At 50.2% G+C, this 17865-nt stretch overlaps 6 protein-coding genes across 6 annotated transcripts; 3 read left to right on the top strand and 3 right to left on the bottom strand.

Moving 5' to 3' along the window:
• Positions 1 to 1213: 1213 nt before the first annotated feature.
• Positions 1214 to 4076, top strand: HO173_001362 (uncharacterized protein; the record flags this gene model as incomplete). The annotated part of the gene is made up of 4 exons (XM_037303302.1): positions 1214 to 1267; positions 1323 to 2963; positions 3012 to 3956; positions 4011 to 4076. 4 exons carry the CDS (start codon positions 1214 to 1216, stop codon positions 4074 to 4076), a joined length of 2706 nt encoding a protein of 901 aa, XP_037169949.1.
• Positions 4077 to 4407: 331 nt separating this feature from the next.
• HO173_001361 (uncharacterized protein) lies at positions 4408 to 8165 on the bottom strand (the record flags this gene model as incomplete). Its single annotated transcript, XM_037303301.1, has 3 exons — positions 4408 to 5236; positions 5296 to 8034; positions 8080 to 8165. 3 exons carry the CDS (start codon positions 8163 to 8165, stop codon positions 4408 to 4410), a joined length of 3654 nt encoding a protein of 1217 aa, XP_037169948.1.
• An 81-nt stretch (positions 8166 to 8246) lies between these two features.
• On the top strand, positions 8247 to 8744 carry HO173_001360 (uncharacterized protein; the record flags this gene model as incomplete). Its single annotated transcript, XM_037303300.1, has 3 exons — positions 8247 to 8451; positions 8505 to 8578; positions 8637 to 8744. The coding sequence occupies 3 exons, from the start codon at positions 8247 to 8249 to the stop codon at positions 8742 to 8744; spliced, it is 387 nt and encodes a 128-aa protein (XP_037169947.1).
• A 1796-nt stretch (positions 8745 to 10540) lies between these two features.
• On the bottom strand, positions 10541 to 11026 carry HO173_001359 (uncharacterized protein; the record flags this gene model as incomplete). The annotated part of the gene is made up of 2 exons (XM_037303299.1): positions 10541 to 10886; positions 10944 to 11026. The coding sequence occupies 2 exons, from the start codon at positions 11024 to 11026 to the stop codon at positions 10541 to 10543; spliced, it is 429 nt and encodes a 142-aa protein (XP_037169946.1).
• A 267-nt stretch (positions 11027 to 11293) lies between these two features.
• HO173_001358 (uncharacterized protein) lies at positions 11294 to 11661 on the bottom strand (the record flags this gene model as incomplete). The annotated part of the gene is made up of 2 exons (XM_037303298.1): positions 11294 to 11566; positions 11620 to 11661. The coding sequence occupies 2 exons, from the start codon at positions 11659 to 11661 to the stop codon at positions 11294 to 11296; spliced, it is 315 nt and encodes a 104-aa protein (XP_037169945.1).
• A 1772-nt stretch (positions 11662 to 13433) lies between these two features.
• HO173_001357 (uncharacterized protein) lies at positions 13434 to 15981 on the top strand (the record flags this gene model as incomplete). Its single annotated transcript, XM_037303297.1, has 10 exons — positions 13434 to 13830; positions 13880 to 14290; positions 14340 to 14425; positions 14476 to 14535; positions 14587 to 14637; positions 14691 to 14794; positions 14847 to 15117; positions 15172 to 15341; positions 15394 to 15528; positions 15588 to 15981. The coding sequence occupies 10 exons, from the start codon at positions 13434 to 13436 to the stop codon at positions 15979 to 15981; spliced, it is 2079 nt and encodes a 692-aa protein (XP_037169944.1).
• Positions 15982 to 17865: the final 1884 nt, after the last annotated feature.

Here is a 17865-nt window from a genome sequence, read left to right as displayed (position 1 = left end):
CCAGCTGCAGACAGCCGAAGAATAGTAGGTTTTCGGTCCTTCCAAAATTCCTCAGCTTCACTACCCATTTAAGCTATGAGGAATGGCCAGGCTAGAAGACTTTCCGGTCCTTCAGTGAGCGAGACACTCGTACTTCTTTCTGCTCCATGACTTCCGTCGTAATGGTCACCGAAGACGAAGTCATAGATATACCTTTTAACAAGCCTGCAATTGGCCTCATGAAACTCCAGATCAAGGAGTTGGTATGTTTCTATAGTGAGTAAAATATCCAGTATACTGCGATCTTTACCAGAGACATTGTCGCCCGTGTAAGTCACTGAAGAAGCACGGGGTTGGAATCACAGAGGTGCCCACTCTTGCTTTGAGATGATGCAGAAGAGGTCGCTGGCCAACTAGACGGAGATGGGGGACGATCTGGGGGGATTTGCGAGGCCACACATCCTAAATGGGGCCGGAAGGGAGGATGTTCGCTCCAGATTCTCACAAAGTCGCTGTCGACCCGCGGTGCTCCTAGCAATATTAAAATCGAAAGTCTTCAAAGGCTTCAGCTCGGGGATTCGACAGCACTGTCCGGCGCATTTGGAAGGGTGCAAGCCGAGGAGTGCAACCTGTGATGGGAGAATAGACCTAGCATAGTCGCATGCGAGTCCCGTGTCAGAGGCACACGCGGATGCTTGGAAGGGCTGCAACCCTGGGAGTTCCTCGCTATATGGACTTTGCATCACCCTTTGTTCGCTTATCAGACAGCAATAGACATCCCTTGTATTGATCGAGACTGGATTGAACGTAGGAGTAATGGGAGTGAACTCGGAGTGAGATATCTATTAATAACGCGCCTGCGTCTATCAAGATCCCTGCTCAGATTTTCAGGTCGGTCGCCGAGCCTTGTCCTAAAAGGGATGTGGAGAATACAATCGAGTCAAGGTCTGTCTTGCAGTTCACGGGCTTTCACACCAGCTTTAACATCAGCTTTAACATCCAATAATTGCCTCCTCATAGTGCATGCAAATATACGGGTAATTGCCACCATAAAGACACACCTCTTATGCTTCAATTCCCTCCGGTTCAACTCCTTATCACGACTGGTCTGTCGCTTCCTTACAATTTTCCTTTCCTCGTGCAGGCACGACCGAGCAGCAACGCCCAATTGCATAGCCTATCAAAACCTCTTTGGATTGCATTGCCCTGGCTATAGCCTAGACACGTCACCACAATGGCTCATAATGGCCCCATTCCTTCGAGTGCTGATAGCTCAGATAGGGAAGGGGTAAGTAATAATTTCGCTTTGGCCGGGGAAGCAGCCCCAGCTAAGATCGTGATAGGATACTTTCGAGGATGCGCAAGATAACACTGATCGGCCCCAGTCTCATCCGTCATCTGCATCTTCACGCTCTCTGACCAATCTTCGACCACCCTCATCTCCCTCTACACCACGCGGGTCCAACGTACAATCCTCAGAAGAAACATCGGTACATAAACAAGAGGCTCGTAAGCCAGACAATGAAGACACTCCAACCAAATCTCCCTTGCTCACTGCGCACCGTATTTCGGCTTCTTCCCTCAACAATGTGCAACTTGACGGAACGAACGACACCAATTCAATACGATCAGACTCTACGGCTACTGCAACGACCGAAAAAAGCATGGCTACCTCCCCTCCAAAGCTCCCGATTCGATCACAAGGTCTGTCTGGAAACCTTCCATCGATACCTTGGGGCCCGCCTCCCGCCTCGAAACCAACAGTCTCTATACCTTTTACAGCTCCACCCCCGAGGAAATTGGGCATGAGTTTTTCCTGGCTGTCGAGGAGTACTTCCGGAACTAAAGATGCTGTCCCGTCTCCCAGCCAAGTGCCAACTCCTCGTGACCGGCGGAACACTGTCACTTCTATAGCCTCGATCGGCTCGAATCCGGAGCTCATGCTGAGCAAGCTGGATGAAGGCCAAGAATCCGACAACTCGACCGGTGCAAAACGGCAAAGAAATAGTTTAAGAGACCGGTTCAAGATGCTCCGGATGAGAGAAGAGGCGGGCATACAGTCCCTCGAGGGACAGGATGTTGGGTCGCCAACAGCCAGCGGAGGAGCTCTTGCAGCGCTAATTGGGCGAGGTGCAAGCGTTGGCCTCGGCATTGGAAGCCCAACAAGTGTCGTAGACGAGAAGGAAGGTGGCCTTGCTGGTACTGCCAGTCCTCTACAATCACCGGTCTCGACTGTTCCCCCCGCTAATCCAACAACATCGACAACCAATCCTAATCTTGCTCCTGGAACAGCCTCCGGCGTGTCAGCTGGCCCTTCAGCTATGACTGATCCTGCGGCTGCTGTTGACTGGGACTTATGGCAATCGGTCGTGTATGAAGGGCCATCAGCAGTTGCAAGGACCAGCGCGGAGGAACTCAGCATGGCTATAGCAAGTGGCATTCCCAGTGCGATAAGAGGTGTCGTTTGGCAGGTATTGGCCCAGAGTAAGAACGATGAACTGGAAGGCGTGTACCGAGAGTTGGTCGTACGGGGTACAGACAAAGACCGCGACCACATGGCTGCAGCAAACGGTCATGCACTGACAAATCTCCCAATGAACGGAAGCGCTAAGGAAAAGCACTCAATAGCCTCTTCAGCATCGTCGATGCACTCTGGTCAATCCACACCGGCAACTACAGCGACCAATGGCTTGACATCGCCATCTCATTCGCAGCTAGGAAAAGATGCAGAAAGCATGAAACAGCTTCAGGCAGCGATGATGGCCGAACGGAAGAAAAAAGCAAAGGAGGATGCTGCTGCTTTGCAGAAGTTGGAGAAGGTCATCAGAAAAGATCTGGGGGCCCGAACAAGTTATTCGAAGTATGCTGTGGCTGCTGGGCTTCAGGAGGGTCTATTCGGAGTTTGCAAAGCATATGCCTTGTTTGATGAAGGCGTCGGCTACGCTCAAGGCATGAACTTTTTGATAATGCCGCTGCTTTTCAATGTAAGCTCCTCTACGAAGAGCAAGGCAGCGTAGACTAACGCTTTCTAGATGCCCGAGGAAGAGGCTTTCTGCCTTCTCGTTCGGCTGATGAATCAGTATCATCTTCGCGACATGTTCATACAGGATATGCCTGGCCTCCATTTGCATCTTTACCAATTCGAGAGGTTACTCGAAGATATGGAGCCAGCGCTGTACTGCCACCTCCATCGAAAAGGCGTTGCCCCACAATTGTATGCAACGCAATGGTTTCTCACTTTGTTCGCCTACCGCTTTCCTCTCCAGCTAGTCCTCCGTGTATATGATCTTATCCTTAGTGAAGGTCTTGAAGGTGCCATCCTGAAGTTCGGTATAGCTTTGATGCAAAAGAACGCCGACAACTTACTTGGCATGAATGATATGTCCAGTCTAACAAATTTCTTGAAAGACCGCCTTTTCGATGTCTACATAGACCAGGCACCGTCCGCAAACTCGTTACTTGAGTCAGGTTTCTTCGGCAGCTCAGGTGGTGGGATTGACAAAGAGATCTACCGCGCCGATATTCTCGTCCAAGATGCCTGCGCAGTCAGAATTACCCCGGAGATGCTGAAACATTATACGTCAGAATGGGAAGAGAAGCAGCGATCAGAAAAGGAAAGAGAAGCCGAACTCGAAACGCTTCGTTCAACGAACGCATCGCTCGCGCTCAAAGTCCGCTCGCTTGAAGAGAGAACAGAAAAGTCGGACACCGAACATGTGCAAATGGCTTCGGAGTTGGTTCGTACGAAAGTTGAAAACCAGGAGTTGTACGATAGCGTCGAGAGCTTGAGGGGTCAGACAGACGAGCTGAGGAGTATGGTCGAGAAACAGCCTGAGGAGGTTGAGCAGAGGCTGAAGGAGGAGATGGATCGAATCATGAAGAGGAATATAGAGGTGCAGAACGAGAACCGAGCATTGGAGGAGCAGATTGCAGATATGGAGAAGACATTGGTGGAGACGAAGATGCAGTTTGCTGAGGTATGCTACCAAATAATTACAATGGAAGGGTACTTTCACTGACCGGACCTTTAGATTAACGGCGAATATGACAGCCTGAAGCAAAAGTGGACAGATTTGCGGAAAGCCATCGAGTCTTAGCCTTGGCCACTAACCTACAGCTTGTTGCACATCTTCGCTTCCTGTCCTGTTTGCTTCGCGATTATATATTTGCAATTGACTTCAAAGTGTTACTGTGTGAGCGGCTGCATACCCCTGGCGTACAGGACCTACGGGTCAGTTATCTGTTTCATTAGCGAGCATGTATACCCAGACAGGCCACAAATGGCTGAGCAATGTGGAATTCGTCCCGAGCAAAAGCTTTCATCTGTCTATGGACCATCATATGCTAGCTACAATGAAGGCGAATGTTGACCTTACCATCCTTGGCAAAAGGGTAAGCACCCATCCTTGCGACTGCGTCAAATCGGGCTCATCCCTCAATGTTCTCAAAATGAAAACTCGGACTCCCTGGCGTCGCCTGTCCCGCAACTGACGGCAACTGTTCTCTCCTCCCTCCATCCCCCTCTCCGACCGTAGTCACCCCGACTTTCTCCCCCTCCTCTCCCTCCACCTTCACAACGTCAATGACCCTACACCCCGTCGTCCGGCTCAATCCCCTAACCATCTTCTCCAGCACCTCGCCCTCTTCAAACACCAGTTTCCGATCAAACACCACCTCCTGGCTCTCCCCACCCATCAAGCGCTTTTTGAGATGTTGCACGAACGGCATAGCGCGTTTCATTTCCGCTTTGCCCTTGGCTTGTACTTTGGTGTTCAGGTTCTTCTCATCGAAGCTCATGCCGTTGAAGGACTCGCGGACGATTCCGAGATATGCGTCTTGCCAGGCCGGGTAACTCGCCGCGTAGAAAATGGTAAGTTTTTTGGGTAATTTAGGGTCAAAAGAGATGACTTTCCCTTTCTCCTTCCGCTTCTGCTGCGCCGCCTCCGCACTCGTAATCGCGCTGCTCGTAGCCCTTACATACTCTCTCGCCGCCGTCAACGAAGGATTGGGGGTGGGAATGTCGGGCCAGAGGGCGTTTTGAATCGTGCTTGGGGCGGAGTTTTTGAGGACTTCGGACCAGATATAGTCGGCCCAGTGAGGGGCGATGGGGGTAATTAGGAGGGCTTGCAGGGTGATGTATTTGTGGATGAGGGATGAGTGCATGGGGAGGGAGGCGGCGGTGGTGGCTTCGCGGTAGAAGTCGCGGGCTGAGGTGAAGTCGTAGAGAGAAGATTTGAGGGCGACTTTGTAGTCGGTTCTGTTTGGGGACTTGTTAGTATGGTTTGGAAAGGGATGGTTGAGGTGGCGGATGCTTACGCTTCGTAGTGCTGTCGGGCTTCATGGACGAGAGTGTTCATCTCGTTGTCGAAGAGCTGGTCCCAGAGTTCGTTGGCTTCGCCTGTTCGGAGACTCTTGTCGTTGACAACCTCTTCACACCATTCTTTCAAGGTATACATTCGCAGGATGATTTGATTAGCGACTGCCTCCTCGAAGTTTGCGTCTTCGACTCCGTCCCCGGCATCTGCTAGAGCTATCCGACATGCATCTGCGCCGTACTTTTCCACTGCGTCATTCAAAGTCATGAAATTGCCTGTGCTCTTACTCATCTTATCGCCATTGAGTAGCAAGTGGCCATTTGCTCGTACGCTTCGCGGCCAGAACTCCTTGGGAAAGAGCGCGATGTGGATGTAGAGGAAGAAGGTGAGATGGTTGGGAATTAGGTCCTTGCCAGAGCTGTTCATATCCAGAGGATACCAATATTCGAATTCTCTTCGCATGGTCTCCAGATCTGCTTTCTTGATGCCGCAGTCTTTCAAGAGCTCCTCGCTGAGTTCCCGCCGGCAGAATATATAGTCCCAGACTTCGTCGATCATTTGGTGTGGTTTAATGTCCAGCTTTCCAGGTGTTTTGCCAAAGATGTCGCCATGTAGCAGATGCGAGATAGTGTAGTAGGCCATGTAGATCGTACTGTCGCTCAAGCTCTCCACAAGGAACTTGGGATCCCAAGGAAGCTTTGACCCAAGTCCATATGTTCTAGCGCATGCCCACCGATTGAGCCATTCAAGGTTCTTTTCGAACCCATTCTGTGTCTCTGAGCTGTAAGTCTCCATGTCGTTCTTTACATGGTCGAGGACAGTATCTCGCCATTGAGGATCGTTCTCTCCGTAGTTCAGAAACCATTGACCAAGATATGCAGTGACGCATTCATCACCACTACGACTAACGACATGACCGTTTGGCTCTGCATACTCGAAAGCTTCACCACTCTCAATCAGGGCCGCTCTAACTTTAGGCTTCGCTGCCTCGACGGATTCGCCTTTGAAGTCCCCAATTAGCATTCTACCCTTGTAGTACCCTTCCTTATAGGCCAGATCTTTCGCTTCTGCAAGCTGCTTTGCATCCTTTGGCGAGTTGATCTTCATCTTTTCCACGAGAAATTTAGCAGTGATATTCCCATACGACGGTGTCTGAATGATGGGTGGTATCTCGAGCTGAGCCCACTCCTTCTCTATGCCGTAGTATTCGGCTTTCTTCGCCAGATCAGTGACCGTAGCGTAGTCATCAGGGCTGTCAGAAGGAACAGAAGTCACAACACCGGTGCCTTTGGACGGAAGAACGGATTCCATAGGCAAGATCCGCACACCTTGCTTATGTATCGACAATGGCGCGTTGACAAGGGTACCAACTACCTCCGCGCCGGTCAGCTCGAGAACAGGATGAAGCTCGCCAGCATCTCGTGCGAACTTGTCACTCTTAAAGAAGGTTCCTTGAAATGCCATATTCCAAGCAGCCCGTTTAGTAACTACGTAGTATTCGTTGTCTGACACTTTGAACACGCCATAGACGATTTTAGGTCCCACAAAGCAGCAAGTCTGTCCATACATCGTTTCAGGCCGAAGAGTTGCAGGGACGAAGTACACATGCGCTCCATCTGGGAGCTTGCCCTTTATTTTCTCTGCAGCTTTCGGCGCCCATTCCTTAACTTTCAACTTGAGAGCAGTGTAATCCTGTGGAGCTACACCTTCACCCTCTGCCCTGTCATGATCCATACACGGCTGTCCATCTTTTGGCGAATAGATTGTATAACGAATACCATACTGTATCTTTTTCAGCTCGTGTAAACGGTTCATCTGCCATCGTACAAAAGCATCATAGTATGGATTAGCATCAGTCGTGACCATTGATCGTCTCCAATCTATCCGAGCCCCAAAGTTGTTCAGATCCTGTTTCAACAATGGTGGGAAGTATTGCAGCCAGTAATGTGCGTCGGCGAATCTGTGTATCTCTTCTTTTGGTATTCCTAACGCAAGCATGATCTGAAATTGGTACTTCATCTTAACTGTCTTCGCTGCGGCCTTTCCCTTCTTCGAAGTAAACTTTGTGATGTCTTCTTTAGTCTCTGCCTGCGTTGGCGCTGGCGCCGTCACCGTCTGGTCTGCATCCTCCTCTTCATAATTCTCAAAGTTCTGTCCAAAATTCCGAACGTCTTCTGCCAATTTGTCTGCACATGCTTTGATGGGCATGCCGGTTAAGTGAAACCCTAAAGGAAATAAGACTCGCTTCCCCTCCATTCTCGCGAAGCCAGCCGTGAATTCGACCTTGCTGATGGTGAAGCTGTGCCCGGCATGTAGAAGGCCATTCGTGTACGGGTATGCGAAAATGGCGAAGTACTTGGGGTGCTTCTTCCGCAACTCGGCTGGAAGGATCGAGCCCATGGGTATCTCGGAGGTTGTAGGAGCGTTGGAGTCGAAAACTTTGCTTTCTCGCCATTTCTTTTGGTATCTTTTTTCGATTTTAATTAGGGTGTCTCTCTTCTCGGTCTGTAAAAATCGTGTCAGCGGCGATCCTTCAGATGGAGCAGGCCTCTTGCATTTTCCAATTTCAAAGTCTTCGCGGTCGCGCCAGCGGCGCCATTCGCAGCTGCCATAGTTGTATTCGTCCGGAAGAATTGTAGTTTTGAGGCCCGCGAACCATGCGAGACACCTGATTGTGATACAGTGTTGACAGGTATAACCTGCGATCTGATGGACTGCAGCCCACGAAACATGCGCGTTTCTATGCTACGTCACCATGAATATCAAGTGTTGTGTGAGTCAATACAAAATGGTTGCGGCTCTTCTGTCTGACATTTGATCCCTGCTAGCGCAGTCCGGGGTGCCAAGACAAGGCCGCCATTCAGCGGCCATCGCGCGCTGCACCTACTCATATGTCTTCAGCGTGTTTTCGTTCCAAAGGCTTGTCTTCGGGCTAGAATGTTCAGATCAACGATGAGACGACTGGCTGAAGCTCCGCAGCATACCATTCACAATAATCCGTACAAAGCCCAGAAAGAATGGCCGCCCGACTTCACAAAGCTCCACCCCAAATACCAATTTCGTCTAGAACGCAGGTATAGACGACGTGCCAAGCTACGATATTCGCGGCCTCGGTGGACCAAGGCTGTAAAGCTTGCTGCCTCTGGGAGCTCATTCTGTGAGTGCGCTTACGGCATGTTCGCATCTTCTCGTCGCTCACTGCTCGTGTAGTTATCCTGGTATACGGGGTTCTTTTCATGGATTGGGGAGAGATGGCAGGTAGAGACGTGAAGCCTTTTGAAGGAGTAAGTCATACGCTTTGCGTGGACCATGTGGTGTAGGACTACGCTGACACGGATTAAGACTCGGGAATGGGTTCGGAACCAGATCAGCTCGATTTGGACAGCAAGCTCGACGACGTCTCCAAAGACTACTGAAGAGAACGGACCTCCTCCGAAGCGTCCACATTGAATCAAAATCGTTGTCAAACTATTCCGGCCTTTACTCGCTCTCGTAAGCCAACGTGGGCACAGCTTTCGCAGACGTTGACCACTACGTCCTTGGTTGTTACCGCTCGAAGACGACTCTTGCATCATTATATTACATTCAAGTCCGAATGCCTCCTTGAAGACGAAGCTTTCGGCCAGCGTTCTGGTCTCGAGCCCGGGGCCGGACTCCCCATGACCGATTTCCCGTCAACCTCTCTCATCGCCATGCCTCTCACTTGCAACGATACCGTTCCGCTCGGACACACAAACGTCAAAAAGTACCCTGAAGTAAACCCAATGACTGTCACCGCCCACATCCTAGCCGCAAACGCCTGCGCTAATGCTCAAGAAACTTTTTGTTAGACCACATCGTCAGGTTCAGCGACCCTAGCGGAGAACTACCGCGTTGGAAGGGGCCAGCGAGCCATTTTGGCTGGTGAAGGCGCTTAAAGTAAGGATGGGGTAGAGCTGTTGTAGTCCAACAGCTGCGACTTGGATTGGGATGAAAGTCTGCCACGTGTCATAACGGCGCTTTCTCTTCGAGACCAGGCTTCGGTGGGGCTAGGTCCACGCTCGCAATATGTGAGATGAGGATGGCCGAGATGCCGAATAGGAATGGAAATCGCATAGCTCGGTCACTGGGGCTTGAAGTTGTATCTTCGAAGATGTGCCTCTCGACAACATCAAAAGAAATTCAATTCGTAAAAATGGAAGTTTGAGTACCCGGGACAATGACCAGCCTTGCTTGCATATCTCGTGAGGAAGTTGAACAGCCTGCAACACTCGACAAGTGGATTTCTGCCATGACACCAAACCACGGCCTGTTTCAACCGAACCTATGCTAGTAAAAAAGTACGACCAGACGGAGAGGTCAAAGCCAAACCGACTATATTCACCCCGTCTCCCAGCTTCGCCACCCCCTACGACCCTCCCCCGAGACCCTCTCCCGCGCTCCGTTCTCCACTCCGGCCCTCTCGTTCGCCGCCTTCTTCTCGCTCTCATCCCCCTCCCTAGATATCCCATCCGAACCCCCCTTTCCACTCATCCCAACGACAACCGACGGCTATGTAATGGGGCCGTCGATCACGACAGCGATGGCTGCGCGATCAGCGTGGGGGAAACGGCGAGAGCGGCGGCACACATGGGCACGGCCTGTGATGCGCATCGGTGGCGTGCGCGGACCGTGAGGATTGGGTGGTGAGGAGGGAAAGCGGGCTGTGAGTCATTTTTCAATTTTTATGGCGCCGGTTTGGCCCGGTTCTATGTGTGTGTCTGTTTTTGTTTGTTTGTTTATTTGGCGAAGAAGGCGTGTTCTTGAGCCCGCACTGCCTGGGGAGGTATGTGTGGATGGATGACTGTTGTCTCGTTGGCGTTGTCTATATGTGGACAGGGCCGGCGGTGGTGGTGGTTGTTTCGCTCCGTTCGGAGTCTTCGGCTCGTGGTGTAGACATGCATTGTAGTCCTACAGAGCAGGTTCATTTCGTAGGACGGCAATGCAACTTTTTTACATTGACTCCTTTTCAATGGATTAAGTGGGATTGGCTAAGCAGTCTCGCCTACCCGGACTTGCTGCACGAAATGTATCTAGAGTCGAGTTGTGTAGGCGCATTTCAACGTTCTCAGCCGCCACCACCACCTAGCCGTCCCTTTATGCGTCTCCTCCAGTTTATCCATGATACGACACCGTTTCAAGCACCCCCCCCTGACAATCATCTTCGCTCGTGGCCTTCAGTTGCCACAACCCATGTCTCCTCCGACCATCACAGTCTTCCAGCACCCTCAGATCACCGTCCAGGGATCCCGCCGAAGCGACCCCCTTTGCCCGATATCTCCGCTCCATCGCCTCCAACGGCGGTAGAATCGAGCACGGTCCCACTCCTTTCGGCCATTTTCTTTCTCGCACTCGCCCCCGATGTCCGCGGTGATGCGGTTCGATCGCGATCCCGGCTTCTCGTACAGGGTCCGGGCTTTTTCGATGGGAAGGGGACGTTTCGACAGGTCGTCAACGTGGAGTTTCTTCTGTTGTGGGCTTATGGGTTGAGTTTTGTGCTGTAGAAGAGGATTGGGTGAAAGGTCTAGCGAAAGGAGAAATACCCAGCCGGCGTTGGGCCATGGGGATTCGGGACTAAAATGTGCGGGCTGTGGTCAGTGAGGTTGGGATTTTAGCGCTTCTGGTCATCACTGTGTCGGTGGTTTACCCTTCGCAAGCGCGGCAACAATATATAGGGTATCTTCGGTGTGCGGCTTTGTGCTTTTTGGAAGCATTGGTGAAGGTGCTGAGTTTTGGTCGTGGTTTGAGAGAGCAGATATTTCATGGAATCCATTTAGGCTACCAAGCTTTTCCCATGGCCCGTGGTTCACTTCCAAGTGGGGTCGATTCGCCGAGTGGGCAGAACTGTCACAATCGCATCCCTCCGCGGTCTCACTTGCCGTACATCTCCGTCATGTTTGCTCTATGCCCTTCACAATCTTTATTCAGCTCCGCCAACCCTTTGTAGATCGTCCAAGGCTGGTTGCCCTTTGGACACGTGTCTACTTGATATCCGCTGCCATGTAGTCCCCGTGTGATTGCAAATGTCTTCTCGGATCCACCCTCTCCTTCGCGTGTCGTTTTGGTACGGGTGACTTTCGAGACCAGAGCCAGATCTTTTGTATGCCATCGGGGCCGTCCTTGGTCATACCCATCAGCTCAGGCTTCGGCGATACCAATGTGTTTGAATCGAAGGGATCAAATATGCTGCCGCTCACGCACGAAGCGCATCCGGTGACAAAGCAGGTAAGCATGCCCCAGATCACGGGTTCTGACTGTGACAGTCAGCTCGCACAAGTTAGGAACCTACGGCGGGCGGAGTGCCTACGATGTTGTTCGGAACGGTGAAGACAACGATGTAGTTGGTCATGCTGATCTATCAACGTAGTATTCAGTTCGAGTCTGCAGTTGCATGTATTTTATAAGAGTATTTGATGGAAGAATAGTTGAACCAGAGAGATGACTCACACCTTCGGAAATTCCGATGTGTGAAAAGAAGACAGGAAATATCATTTGTTAAGGACCATGGTATTGGATGAGGACCTCATAAAGGGATTGTTTTACTGAAAGAGATTTCCCAAATTTAGATTTTGCAGCCTCAAGTACTTACAGTTCTGCACAACTCTCATGTGAATGAGACCGGGTGGAAGATGATGATGAAAGAAATCTTACCAATCTTGAGCATGATTACAGTCTCTCCCGACACTTACCGTGGCCAAACCGGCTCGAGCCCAGTCACAGGCTTGGGACTTCTCGGGAGACTCGCAAAGTAGATGCGTGATGCTCACTGATACCTGAGTTGAGCCGACATCTATTTCGGTTGAGTCAAGTGACTAAGCAAGTTGCATCTACCACTTGAAGAAATGGATCCTCAGACTGCGTGCAACCGCTCTAACTTGCTTTTTCGCCGGGTAGAAACATTTCCGCACCTACACTTGTTCTTCATACTCGTCTGCCTCTCGGACCTGATGCTGTGTCTACGGCCAACACCCAGGGAGAGTATTCTGTACAGCGCTTTGAAGACAACTCTGCACTCAATGCAGCGGTCCCAAGATGAATCCCTGGAACCAGGCTTTATACTGTGCCGCGTCGGATCTGTAGCCAGAGTGGTTACCGAGATGACTGGGTTATGTGATGGTCGACCCTTTCCGATGCCTTATGAACAGTAGGGGAGGGTCAATGGACAGCATTGAAGCCAACATCCATAACAATGTGGGAGCACGGATCGAAAAGTGCAACTTGGAATTTGAAGACACTGCTAGGGAGAGTCGAAAGGTCAGAGTGGATTGCTCTCAGATCCGAAATCACTACCCGAGATGAGGGCCTGATGAAAGACTAGCCTCATGACTATATGTTGGCGATGACGAAAGTTGAACGATGGCAATCGTCAACTGTAAAGTAAGTACGTGGGGAGAAAAGGATGGATGATTGTTGGTTGTCAGCTTGTGATTGATCACACTCTAGATCGAGAAAAAAATTCGAGCCCTTCAGTAAAGCTCTGTGTAAATTTTCACAAGAGACCCGGTGTATGTCCGGGTAATTGGGCGGCAGTTTTGTATTATTGTCTTGTGGGTCCTGACTTGCAAGTGCCATGTTGGTCCTGATTGACAGAGCAGAGGTAGGCTTTCTCGTACCGTGCAACGTCTATTAGGGACTTTCAGACTAGGAGTTTTCAAGTTCTGCATACACTGTCTTTTAATTTTACTGTCTTACGCTAAGAAGAACTTTCGGGCCTCTAGATCGCCGTTAGTGTTATTCAATATTTAGCGTAAGCACGCTGAGACAGCTAATTCAGCTTTTAAAGTAGGGAAAGTCATAGGTGATGTAAGCAGTTGCAATGTTTGAATTCTTCTACCCTTCTTCTCATCTCCTTGTCTTGCCGGCCTTTTCTACGCCGCCGCATTTCTCCAAGGTAAAGGTAGATCTGGGGAAATACGGTAAGGTAGTCTTCAAATCTACCTACTGTACATTTGTCGTATCTACAAGATTCAATCTTACCCCACACCCTTCTTACCTTACCATTCATTCATCCTTGCCGACTTCATTATCCCATAGCAATTTCGAGCAAACCCGAAGTCCTTTGCCTTCCTCCTTTTCTCTTTCATCCTTTGCCGCCCCCTCGCACTCCAGTCTCTACCCAAGATGAGTGGCAGCAAATCCCACTCGTCAGGCCTGAAATGCCTGCTACATTTCTTACTGCTGGCATCCACAGTCGTTAGCGATGATGGCCCTTTCACCGTGTCGCCACCCATGCCATCCATCTGCACGGCGAGCACCGTCACCTATTCATCAGCATTGCTCATGCCCACGGGCTCCTTTGATATCGACCCCGGCTCCTATGGCATGGGGAACTTAGGCCAGAACTGGACTTTTGCCGTCACTTCTGGAATAGAGCTGTTGGACTGGGGCGATGATGGGCAAAACATTTCGAAATGGGTCGTTGAGAACGGTAATGGACCATACGTTACTGCAGCTAATCCTGTGATCCAATATGGCGCCATGTCATACACCTTCACCGTTCCAACCGATGGAAGCTGGCGTAAGTTGTGTGTATCTAGTATGGCAAGAAAATACTAACATTGCAACAGCTGGCGGGATGATGACGGGTCTCGCAGCGTCCTCAGGAGGTTCTGCAGACTTTACACTTACCATCACAGCCTTACTTCCCTGCCACTTACCAGTCGCAATGGAGTGCGGCAGTAACTCCGATCCCGCCTTTGACACATCACAATGGGAGGCTTGGAGTGTTGATCATTTCTTGTCATCTTACTACACGAATTATACCAATGGTGCTTTTGGTTCGCCAGGGTCATTCATGGACACATTCTATAACGATTTTACTGATGGCGAGGGTTCGGTATACGATCAGTGCAATGTTACAGATACCCCGATAAATGATTGTAATTGGATTGGGTCTTGCCGCAATCTCGCCACGTCTGGTCGGCCTGATCTTACACCTTATCAAGTGCCAGCATACCTTACTATGTATGCTATGAGGAGTAAGTATCCAATCACCCCATCAAACCCAATTTACTAATTAGTATTGAGATTTCATGGCCCTCCTCAACAACATATACACCGCACTCCAATGGGCAAACGCCGACATGGAACGTATATATGAAGGCTTGGGTTCCGTGAGTAGATCTATTCCCCTAGAATGCTTAACTTAACCTCTCGTCAACAGATCTTTGTCAATATACCGAGCGGTGTTTCAGAGACATGGTACAAGGCATTTCCCCTTGTGGTAAGTTTGGCTCTGAAACGCAAAGTGTCAAACATTTCTCACGTTGGACAGAATACTATTCTGACTCTGATCGCTGTTATCTTTATTGCTCTAGAACTGCCAGTAAGTGTGTCCGATAGTTGACGGAAAGGTCCGAGGCCAATAATATTGTATAGTTTTTTGTGGCCGCATTGATAGGGACGGCTGCTGCGTTCGGTTTCGGTGGCGATGCCGGTGCACTGACGGCCGCAGAAGTGCAAACGGATTTCCAATTGGAACAGTAGGTGTTCTTGATGTGAACCACTTACGCCTCCAGAGCTAAGATCTTTCAGAATCTGGACGGATAGCGCGATCGGCGAGTCATTGGTGACGACGATCTCTGACTCGATCTACAACTTAAGCAATGCGGTCTGGCTAGGCGGAGCCAATGTTACAGAATTCATGAAGGGTGGCAGTTTTCTCACAGCACAGACAAGCCTGGCGGAGACCAATGCCACCAACAGAAATGGCCCACCGTTGCAAGCTACAGAATATTTCGAAAATCAGTTCATTTCAGCTTTAATCAATAGCTACTACAAGGCAAATTACGCCTATATTGTTTATGTGAGTTGAGAGGTTGTCCTTACCCGCAGAATAGCTTGCTCATATCAACGGAAGATACCCTATGGCCAGGTCCAACAACTCGATTGCTCGAACTCGTGGGGCGATTTCACACAGGACATCTGTCAAAAGGATTGGATCGAGAAAGGGCGCCATGACTTTTCTACCAGTTGGAATGACAGCGTGGTGGCTTCATGCATGGACAATGGTATGGCCGTGTTATACAGGTGAGTGCCAGCAGCGGACGGCGTTCGACCCCTATACTCATACATTATGTAGTGCATTTTCCGGCGCTCAGGTCAATAGTCAGCCGCAGTCTTTCTTCGTCAAAAACTTCAGCGTCAATGATATCACTTACAATCCAGTCTACATGATAGAGTCATCTGTGAATGGGTTTCTCGCCCATGGCTTCAAGTGAGTGGCAGACACTCTCTCATCAAGATGTAGCAATTTAACTGACTCGACCGACCAAGTTACAACGCGACAGACGCCTGGGTTTCGCAGATCTCCAACCCCAATGGGGAAACTGTCCTCAATGAGAATACCGCGGGAGCCATTATGGATGTGCAGCAATGGACTGCTGGCATGTACAACCTTCCCGTTTGCGTGCAGAATAATCTAGCGTCAGTGCCGAACAGCCTCTTTCAATCTCAGTACGGACTCGCCTGGCCTGCCCAGATCCAGCCGTGTCAATGCATGTCAGACTCGGCCAACATCACCATTGACGGAATCACTTCGTACTTCAGGGACAACATCCCGCAACAAGCCGCAGAGTATCTCAGTGACGACGGTAAATCTGGCAACTGGTGTCCATTTAAGGGACCCATGGGCAAGGCGTGCGATAGTTCTCAGGGACCGGGTTACTGATAACGGTGTGGATGATGTGCACTCTTGTCTGAGAGGCGAAGGGAAATTTTACGTGTCATGAAGTCCTGAAGAACATTTTATGGCCATCGACCACTGTTGCAGTGGTGCTAGGTCTGACGTTTCCTGTGTTTGCAGATCCCTCTGAGTCTGTCGTCTCTGTTGGACACGTAGAAAAGTTTGAGCCCGTTGAGTCGGCAGAAGTGCCATGTTGAAGCACGTCCCTTGGGCTGCTGGTATGGTCCGTGAATTAGACTCTAGGGAAGAGCCAAATTTACTATGAAGGAGAAGTCTCCCAGTATGTCGCTTTCCAAGCTGACTAGGAGTCCAATTGTGCCACAGGGAGAGTCTGAAAGCTAGTCTTGCTCCGCGAGCTATTAGATGTGACGATGCTTACGACTGGGACATTCGAGACGACTGCTTGGTGTGGCCAATCACCAAGGGAGCAGTCTCGGTCCAATCTCCAAGATCCTTACACAGCTTGCCTTCCGAATCAGTACACCTCGACTTCCGCCGCTGTTTCCAGGAGCCAATTGTCATAGAGTACATTCGGCTATTTTGTCATACCGAATTACTGGTAGTGACAAGCCTGACTATCCCGTCCGAACATCCAAATCAGAAGACCGAAAAGCTGGTCATGTTATCTGCTCAGGAAGCTGTATTTTGGATACTAAACTTGAGGCTTCCGTTAGCAGGCCCGCCATAGGTACAGGTCTTATCTATCTGGTACAATGTCCACCTGCATTGGAGGACAAGAACGAGTACCGGATGGACAATGATCACATAGAGCAACGGTTCACCAAGCTCAAGCAGTCAGACGGATCAGTCGTATTGGATGCGGCCATACCTCCAGGAGACGCAGGGCCTGAATGCGACAGAAAGATAAATGACGATAGATCACTGGTATGAAGCAGAGGTGGAAGCTGCGCGGTCTGGACCGACTGGAGGGATCTGACATACGTGTTCTCTACCCCATCAGGTCAGGTCCTCCACGTGTACTATACTCCTGGCGTCCGAAGGAATTGCGGTCCTGGCGATCAAAACCATGCAGTGAGCCCAATCTATCTTGCATTATGGAATATCATTTTCCGACCAGGAGTTATCTCTGTGCCACACTGCTTAACATACGTAATCCACACACGAAGACTTGTACACATGACAATTTTGGTCCTCCCGCGCACAACCATCTTGATCCTCATCCGAGATACTTTCATCTCGACGGCAACCTCTCCCTACTCTTTCGAATTATTCACCATCTGGTGGCGCCTGCACAATCTGTTTACGAAGAGCATGAGATATTAGACCCAGGTGCAATGTTCGGATTGTCATGTGCTCTTTCGACCAGCGAACCTACCAGGCCTAGAACCATGTTCCGTCGACCAAGCAAACCTTCGAACCTTCAGAGCCTTTTGTTCCCATTACACTTCCGAGTGACCGAAAAAAACAGGTACCCTGGAAAAGCAGCCGAGGAGGCACGTGGAGGTCGAATTGCCATGGGAAGTGCTGCATAAAGATCTCTTCGGTCCTACCGATGACTCTCTAATCTGTCAGAGCTCCTACCATCATTTTCTGATCTTGATCTTGATCGAATTCTGGCCACTTTGGTGAAGTAATTCGTTAGGTGCAACAGAGATGAAAAATCTGGCATCGAGAAGAGGCATCCAACAGCCACTGTAGTTATCAGGCTCTACGTCATTGCGCAGCAGTCGATCTGGCCTTGTGCCGTTGCTAGAACGAGACATTGTCCTCCTAGAACTGCCGCTGGTGGAGTACGAATTCTTCCGCCTTATTGTTCGAAGGTTTATAGCGTAATAAGAGCATCTCAAACACCGCGGCTGGCTGATGATCCGAGCGCGTCCGTACGATCAGTGAGCTGGCCATTTCATG

Source organism: Letharia columbiana (genome assembly GCF_014066305.1).
Source record: "Letharia columbiana isolate WasteWater2 chromosome Unknown Sc0000002_s0, whole genome shotgun sequence".
NCBI classification, from domain to species: domain Eukaryota; kingdom Fungi; phylum Ascomycota; class Lecanoromycetes; order Lecanorales; family Parmeliaceae; genus Letharia; species Letharia columbiana.
This window is presented reverse-complemented; position numbering and strand designations above follow the sequence as displayed.